At 42.0% G+C, this 8,536-nt stretch overlaps 1 protein-coding gene across 1 annotated transcript in view; it reads left to right on the top strand.

Annotated features, from left to right (window-relative positions):
• The first annotated feature begins 633 nt into the window (after positions 1-633).
• gon4la (gon-4 like a) overlaps positions 634-8,536 on the top strand; it is a 23,940-nt gene continuing 16,037 nt past the window's right edge. The window contains exon 1 of the mRNA XM_061896567.1: positions 634-717. Coding sequence (XP_061752551.1) covers positions 634-717 — 84 coding nt within the window. The remainder of the gene's footprint in view (positions 718-8,536) is intronic.

Consider the following 8,536-nt stretch of genomic DNA (forward strand, 5'->3'; position numbering starts at 1 on the left):
ACTTTTATTTTAAAGGTTGGACCTAAGCAGGAAATGTAACAAGATCCCTTTACGTGACGTCATGTCTGTTAGCAGCCAATCACACGGACTGGCTTTAATGACGCAATTATTTACTTAGAACGGCACATATAAATGTGAACAAACTAAGAAAAAACAAATAACAATTTAATAAAATGCATTTTGTAATTCATAAAATAATTTAGGAAAAATATCGAGTTGAGAAAAGAGGACATTCAATTAATAAAGTTTGTTTATATCGCCCTAAATCAGGAGTGTCTCAAAGGGCTGCACAAGCCACAACCACATCCCTAAAGAGCAAAAGAAGACATGAAGTTACCATGAATTGATGAAGGTGGACCCCGACTTAAACAAGTTGAAAAACTTATTGGGGTGTTACCATTTAGTGGTCAATTGTACGGAATATGTACTGTACTGTGCAATCTACTAATACAAGTATCAATCAATCAATCAATCATCAATGAAAGCATGGAAGAAAGTGTAGAAGAAACAAGGTGTCATGCGCCGTCCTTCCAAAAGGGGGCAGCATGTGAAGACGCAGGCAGTGTGTGAGCCTCACGCGCAACAAGAGAAGGAGAAGAAGAAAGAAGAAGAGAAGAAGAAAGTAAAGAGATGATGAAGAAGAAGATGATCTTTGTGGACAAGTATGCACTTTTCTTCAATGAAACTCTCTTTATTATCAACGCCTTTATATCTGCTGTATACACATCTGCTAACTCATGACGCTAGCTGTTAGCTCGCCGTGCTAAATGCTACCTAATGCTAGCTTGGAAAGGGATCAACTTTAACGTAATAAAACAAGTAATGTGCGTGTCTAACATGATTAATATAATAGTACTGATAGTATTGCTGCGCTACATTTGTACTGGTAAACAATAATGTTTGCTTCTATTACATCCTTTATTAGCAGTAAGTCAGCCATGGCGACGTCACTGTAGTAGTTGTTTATATTGACACAAGACCATGGTGACGTCACTGTAGTAGTTGTTTATATTGACACAAGACCATGGTGACGTCACTGTAGTAGTTGTTTATATTGACACAAGACCATGGTGACGTCACTGTAGTGCAGGAAGACTCCATAGAAGTTGTTTATATTGACACAAGACCATGGTGACGTCACTGTAGTGCAGGAAGACTCCATAGAAGTTGTTTATATTGACACAAGACCATGGTGACATCACTGTAGTGCAGGAAGACTCCATAGAAGTTGTTTATATTGACACAAGACCATGGTGACGTCACTGTAGTGCAGGAAGACTCCATAGAAGTTGTTTATATTGACACAAGACCATGGTGACGTCACTGTAGTGTAGGAAGACTCCATAGAAGTTGTTTATATTGACACAAGACCATGGTGACGTCACTGTAGTGCAGGAAGACTCCATAGAAGTTGTTTGTATTGACACAAGACCATGGTGACATCACTGTAGTGCAGGAAGACTCCATAGAAGTTGTTTGTATTGACACAAGACCATGGTGACGTCACTGTAGTGCAGGAAGACTCCATAGAAGTTGTTTATATTGACACAAGACCATGGTGACGTCACTGTAGTGCAGGAAGACTCCATATAAGTTGTTTATATTGACACAAGACCATGGTGACGTCACTGTAGTGCAGGAAGACTCCATATAAGTTGTTTATATTGACACAAGACCATGGTGACGTCACTGTAGTGCAGGAAGACTCCATAGAAGTTGTTTATATTGACACAAGACCATGGTGACGTCACTGTAGTGCAGGAAGACTCCATAGAAGTTGTTTATATTGACACAAGACCATGGTGACGTCACTGTAGTGCAGGAAGACTCCATATAAGTTGTTTATATTGACACAAGACCATGGTGACGTCACTGTAGTGCAGGAAGACTCCATATAAGTTGTTTATATTGACACAAGACCATGGTGACGTCACTGTAGTGCAGGAAGACTCCATAGAAGTTGTTTATATTGACACAAGACCATGGTGACGTCACTGTAGTGCAGGAAGACTCCATAGAAGTTGTTTATATTGACACAAGACCATGGTGACGTCACTGTAGTGCAGGAAGACTCCATATAAGTTGTTTATATTGACACAAGACCATGGTGACGTCACTGTAGTGCAGGAAGACTCCATATAAGTTGTTTATATTGACACAAGACCATGGTGACGTCACTGTAGTGCAGGAAGACTCCATAGAAGTTGTTTATATTGACACAAGACCATGGTGACGTCACTGTAGTGCAGGAAGACTCCATAGAAGTTGTTTGTATTGACACAAGACCATGGTGACGTCACTGTAGTGCAGGAAGACTCCATAGAAGTTGTTTATATTGACACAAGACCATGGTGACGTCACTGTAGTGCAGGAAGACTCCATAGAAGTTGTTTGTATTGACACAAGACCATGGTGACGTCACTGTAGTGCAGGAAGACTCCATAGAAGTTGTTTATATTGAAACAAGACCATGGTGACGTCACTGTAGTGCAGGAAGACTCCATAGAAGTTGTTTATATTGAAACAAGACCATGGTGACGTCACTGTAGTGCAGGAAGACTCCATATAAGTTGTTTATATTGACACAAGACCATGGTGACGTCACTGTAGTGCAGGAAGACTCCATAGAAGTTGTTTGTATTGACACAAGACCATGGTGACGTCACTGTAGTGCAGGAAGACTCCATAGAAGTTGTTTGTATTGACACAAGACCATGGTGACGTCACTGTAGTGCAGGAAGTCTCCATAGAAGTTGTTTGTATTGACACAAGACCATGGTGACGTCACTGTAGTGCAGGAAGACTCCATAGAAGTTGTTTATATTGACACAAGACCATGGTGACGTCACTGTAGTGCAGGAAGACTCCATAGAAGTTGTTTATATTGACACAAGACCATGGTGACGTCACTGTAGTGCAGGAAGACTCCATATAAGTTGTTTATATTGACACAAGACCATGGTGACGTCACTGTAGTGCAGGAAGACTCCATATAAGTTGTTTATATTGACACAAGACCATGGTGACGTCACTGTAGTGCAGGAAGACTCCATAGAAGTTGTTTATATTGACACAAGACCATGGTGACGTCACTGTAGTGCAGGAAGACTCCATAGAAGTTGTTTGTATTGACACAAGACCATGGTGACGTCACTGTAGTGCAGGAAGACTCCATAGAAGTTGTTTATATTGACACAAGACCATGGTGACGTCACTGTAGTGCAGGAAGACTCCATAGAAGTTGTTTATATTGAAACAAGACCATGGTGACGTCACTGTAGTGCAGGAAGACTCCATATAAGTTGTTTGTATTGACACAAGACCATGGTGACGTCACTGTAGTGCAGGAAGACTCCATAGAAGTTGTTTGTATTGACACAAGACCATGGTGACGTCACTGTAGTGCAGGAAGACTCCATAGAAGTTGTTAGTATTGACACAAGACCATGGTGACGTCACTGTAGTGCAGGAAGACTCCATAGAAGTTGTTTGTATTGACACAAGACCATGGTGACGTCACTGTAGTGCAGGAAGACTCCATAGAAGTTGTTTGTATTGACACAAGACCATGGTGACGTCACTGTAGTGCAGGAAGACTCCATAGAAGTTGTTTATATTGACACAAGACCATGGTGACGTCACTGTAGTGCAGGAAGACTCCATAGAAGTTGTTTGTATTGACACAAGACCATGGTGACGTCACTGTAGTGCAGGAAGTCTCCATAGAAGTTGTTTGTATTGACACAAGACCATGGTGACGTCACTGTAGTGCAGGAAGACTCCATAGAAGTTGTTTGTATTGACACAAGACCATGGTGACGTCACTGTAGTGCAGGAAGACTCCATAGAAGTTGTTTATATTGACACAAGACCATGGTGACGTCACTGTAGTGCAGGAAGGCTCCATAGAATTTGTTTGTATTGACACAAGACCATGGTGACGTCACTGTAGTGCAGGAAGACTCCATAGAAGTTGTTTGTATTGACACAAGACCATGGTGACGTCACTGTAGTGCAGGAAGACTCCATAGAAGTTGTTTATATTGACACAAGACCATGGTGACGTCACTGTAGTGCAGGAAGACTCCATAGAAGTTGTTTATATTGACACAAGACCATGGTGACGTCACTGTAGTGCAGGAAGACTCCATAGAAGTTGTTTGTATTGACACAAGACCATGGTGACGTCACTGTAGTGCAGGAAGACTCCATAGAAGTTGTTTGTATTGACACAAGACCATGGTGACGTCACTGTAGTGCAGGAAGACTCCATAGAAGTTGTTTATATTGACACAAGACCATGGTGACGTCACTGTAGTGCAGGAAGACTCCATAGAAGTTGTTTATATTGAAACAAGACCATGGTGACGTCACTGTAGTGCAGGAAGACTCCATATAAGTTGTTTGTATTGACACAAGACCATGGTGACGTCACTGTAGTGCAGGAAGACTCCATAGAAGTTGTTTGTATTGACACAAGACCATGGTGACGTCACTGTAGTGCAGGAAGACTCCATAGAAGTTGTTAGTATTGACACAAGACCATGGTGACGTCACTGTAGTGCAGGAAGACTCCATAGAAGTTGTTTGTATTGACACAAGACCATGGTGACGTCACTGTAGTGCAGGAAGACTCCATAGAAGTTGTTTGTATTGACACAAGACCATGGTGACGTCACTGTAGTGCAGGAAGACTCCATAGAAGTTGTTTATATTGACACAAGACCATGGTGACGTCACTGTAGTGCAGGAAGACTCCATAGAAGTTGTTTGTATTGACACAAGACCATGGTGACGTCACTGTAGTGCAGGAAGTCTCCATAGAAGTTGTTTGTATTGACACAAGACCATGGTGACGTCACTGTAGTGCAGGAAGACTCCATAGAAGTTGTTTGTATTGACACAAGACCATGGTGACGTCACTGTAGTGCAGGAAGACTCCATAGAAGTTGTTTATATTGACACAAGACCATGGTGACGTCACTGTAGTGCAGGAAGGCTCCATAGAAGTTGTTTGTATTGACACAAGACCATGGTGACGTCACTGTAGTGCAGGAAGACTCCATAGAAGTTGTTTGTATTGACACAAGACCATGGTGACGTCACTGTAGTGCAGGAAGACTCCATAGAAGTTGTTTATATTGACACAAGACCATGGTGACGTCACTGTAGTGCAGGAAGACTCCATAGAAGTTGTTTGTATTGACACAAGACCATGGTGACGTCACTGTAGTGCAGGAAGTCTCCATAGAAGTTGTTTGTATTGACACAAGACCATGGTGACGTCACTGTAGTGCAGGAAGACTCCATAGAAGTTGTTTGTATTGACACAAGACCATGGTGACGTCACTGTAGTGCAGGAAGACTCCATAGAAGTTGTTTATATTGACACAAGACCATGGTGACGTCACTGTAGTGCAGGAAGACTCCATAGAAGTTGTTTATATTGACACAAGACCATGGTGACGTCACTGTAGTGCAGGAAGACTCCATAGAAGTTGTTTATATTGACACAAGACCATGGTGACGTCACTGTAGTGCAGGAAGACTCCATAGAAGTTGTTTATATTGACACAAGACCATGGTGACGTCACTGTAGTGCAGGAAGACTCCATAGAAGTTGTTTAGTATTGACACAAGACCATGGTGACGTCACTGTAGTGTAGGAAGACTCCATAGAAGTTGTTTATATTGACACAAGACCATGGTGACGTCACTGTAGTGCAGGAAGACTCCATAGAAGTTGTTTATATTGACACAAGACCATGGTGACGTCACTGTAGTGCAGGAAGACTCCATAGAAGTTGTTTATATTGACACAAGACCATGGTGACGTCACTGTAGTGTAGGAAGACTCCATAGAAGTTGTTTATATTGACACAAGACCATGGTGACGTCACTGTAGTGCAGGAAGACTCCATAGAAGTTGTTTATATTGACACAAGACCATGGTGACGTCACTGTAGTGCAGGAAGACTCCATAGAAGTTGTTTATATTGACACAAGACCATGGTGACGTCACTGTAGTGCAGGAAGACTCCATAGAAGTTGTTTATATTGACACAAGACCATGGTGACGTCACTGTAGTGTAGGAAGACTCCATAGAAGTTGTTTATATTGACACAAGACCATGGTGACGTCACTGTAGTGCAGGAAGACTCCATAGAAGTTGTTTATATTGACACAAGACCATGGTGACGTCACTGTAGTGCAGGAAGACTCCATAGAAGTTGTTTATATTGACACAAGACCATGGTGACGTCACTGTAGTGTAGGAAGACTCCATAGAAGTTGTTTATATTGACACAAGACCATGGTGACGTCACTGTAGTGCAGGAAGACTCCATAGAAGTTGTTTATATTGACACAAGACCATGGTGACGTCACTGTAGTGCAGGAAGACTCCATAGAAGTTGTTTATATTGACACAAGACCATGGTGACGTCACTGTAGTGTAGGAAGACTCCATAGAAGTTGTTTATATTGACACAAGACCATGGTGACGTCACTGTAGTGCAGGAAGACTCCATAGAAGTTGTTTATATTGACACAAGACCATGGTGACGTCACTGTAGTGCAGGAAGACTCCATAGAAGTTGTTTATATTGACACAAGACCATGGTGACGTCACTGTAGTGCAGGAAGACTCCATAGAAGTTGTTTATATTGACACAAGACCATGGTGACGTCACTGTAGTGCAGGAAGACTCCATAGAAGTTGTTTATATTGACACAAGACCATGGTGACGTCACTGTAGTGTAGGAAGACTCCATAGAAGTTGTTTATATTGACACAAGACCATGGTGACGTCACTGTAGTGCAGGAAGACTCCATATAAGTTGTTTATATTGACACAAGACCATGGTGACGTCACTGTAGTGCAGGAAGACTCCATAGAAGTTGTTTATATTGACACAAGACCATGGTGACGTCACTGTAGTGCAGGAAGACTCCATAGAAGTTGTTTATATTGACACAAGACCATGGTGACGTCACTGTAGTGTAGGAAGACTCCATAGAAGTTGTTTATATTGACACAAGACCATGGTGACGTCACTGTAGTGCAGGAAGACTCCATAGAAGTTGTTTATATTGACACAAGACCATGGTGACGTCACTGTAGTGCAGGAAGACTCCATAGAAGTTGTTTATATTGACACAAGACCATGGTGACGTCACTGTAGTGCAGGAAGACTCCATAGAAGTTGTTTATATTGACACAAGACCATGGTGACGTCACTGTAGTGTAGGAAGACTCCATAGAAGTTGTTTATATTGACACAAGACCATGGTGACGTCACTGTAGTGCAGGAAGACTCCATAGAAGTTGTTTATATTGACACAAGACCATGGTGACGTCACTGTAGTGTAGGAAGACTCCATAGAAGTTGTTTATATTGACACAAGACCATGGTGACGTCACTGTAGTGCAGGAAGACTCCATAGAAGTTGTTTATATTGACACAAGACCATGGTGACGTCACTGTAGTGCAGGAAGACTCCATAGAAGTTGTTTATATTGACACAAGACCATGGTGACGTCACTGTAGTGCAGGAAGACTCCATAGAAGTTGTTTATATTGACACAAGACCATGGTGACGTCACTGTAGTGCAGGAAGACTCCATAGAAGTTGTTTGTATTGACACAAGACCATGGTGACGTCACTGTAGTGCAGGAAGACTCCATAGAAGTTGTTTGTATTGACACAAGACCATGGTGACGTCACTGTAGTGCAGGAAGACTCCATAGAAGTTGTTTATATTGACACAAGACCATGGTGACGTCACTGTAGTGTAGGAAGACTCCATAGAAGTTGTTTATATTGACACAAGACCATGGTGACGTCACTGTAGTGTAGGAAGACTCCATAGAAGTTGTTTATATTGACACAAGACCATGGTGACGTCACTGTAGTGCAGGAAGACTCCATAGAAGTTGTTTATATTGACACAAGACCATGGTGACGTCACTGTAGTGTAGGAAGACTCCATAGAAGTTGTTTATATTGACACAAGACCATGGTGACGTCACTGTAGTGCAGGAAGACTCCATAGAAGTTGTTTATATTGACACAAGACCATGGTGACGTCACTGTAGTGCAGGAAGACTCCATAGAAGTTGTTTATATTGACACAAGACCATGGTGACGTCACTGTAGTGTAGGAAGACTCCATAGAAGTTGTTTATATTGACACAAGACCATGGTGACGTCACTGTAGTGTAGGAAGACTCCATAGAAGTTGTTTATATTGACACAAGACCATGGTGACGTCACTGTAGTGTAGGAAGACTCCATAGAAGTTGTTTATATTGACACAAGACCATGGTGACGTCACTGTAGTGCAGGAAGACTCCATAGAAGTTGTTTATATTGACACAAGACCATGGTGACGTCACTGTAGTGTAGGAAGACTCCATAGAAGTTGTTTATATTGACACAAGACCATGGTGACGTCACTGTAGTGCAGGAAGACTCCATAGAAGTTGTTTATACTGACAGCTACTCAGTGGCCTAGTGGTTAGAGTATGGCA

The sequence above is a fragment of the Nerophis ophidion genome, linkage group LG04 (genome assembly GCF_033978795.1).
Source record: "Nerophis ophidion isolate RoL-2023_Sa linkage group LG04, RoL_Noph_v1.0, whole genome shotgun sequence".
NCBI lineage: Eukaryota > Metazoa > Chordata > Actinopteri > Syngnathiformes > Syngnathidae > Nerophis > Nerophis ophidion.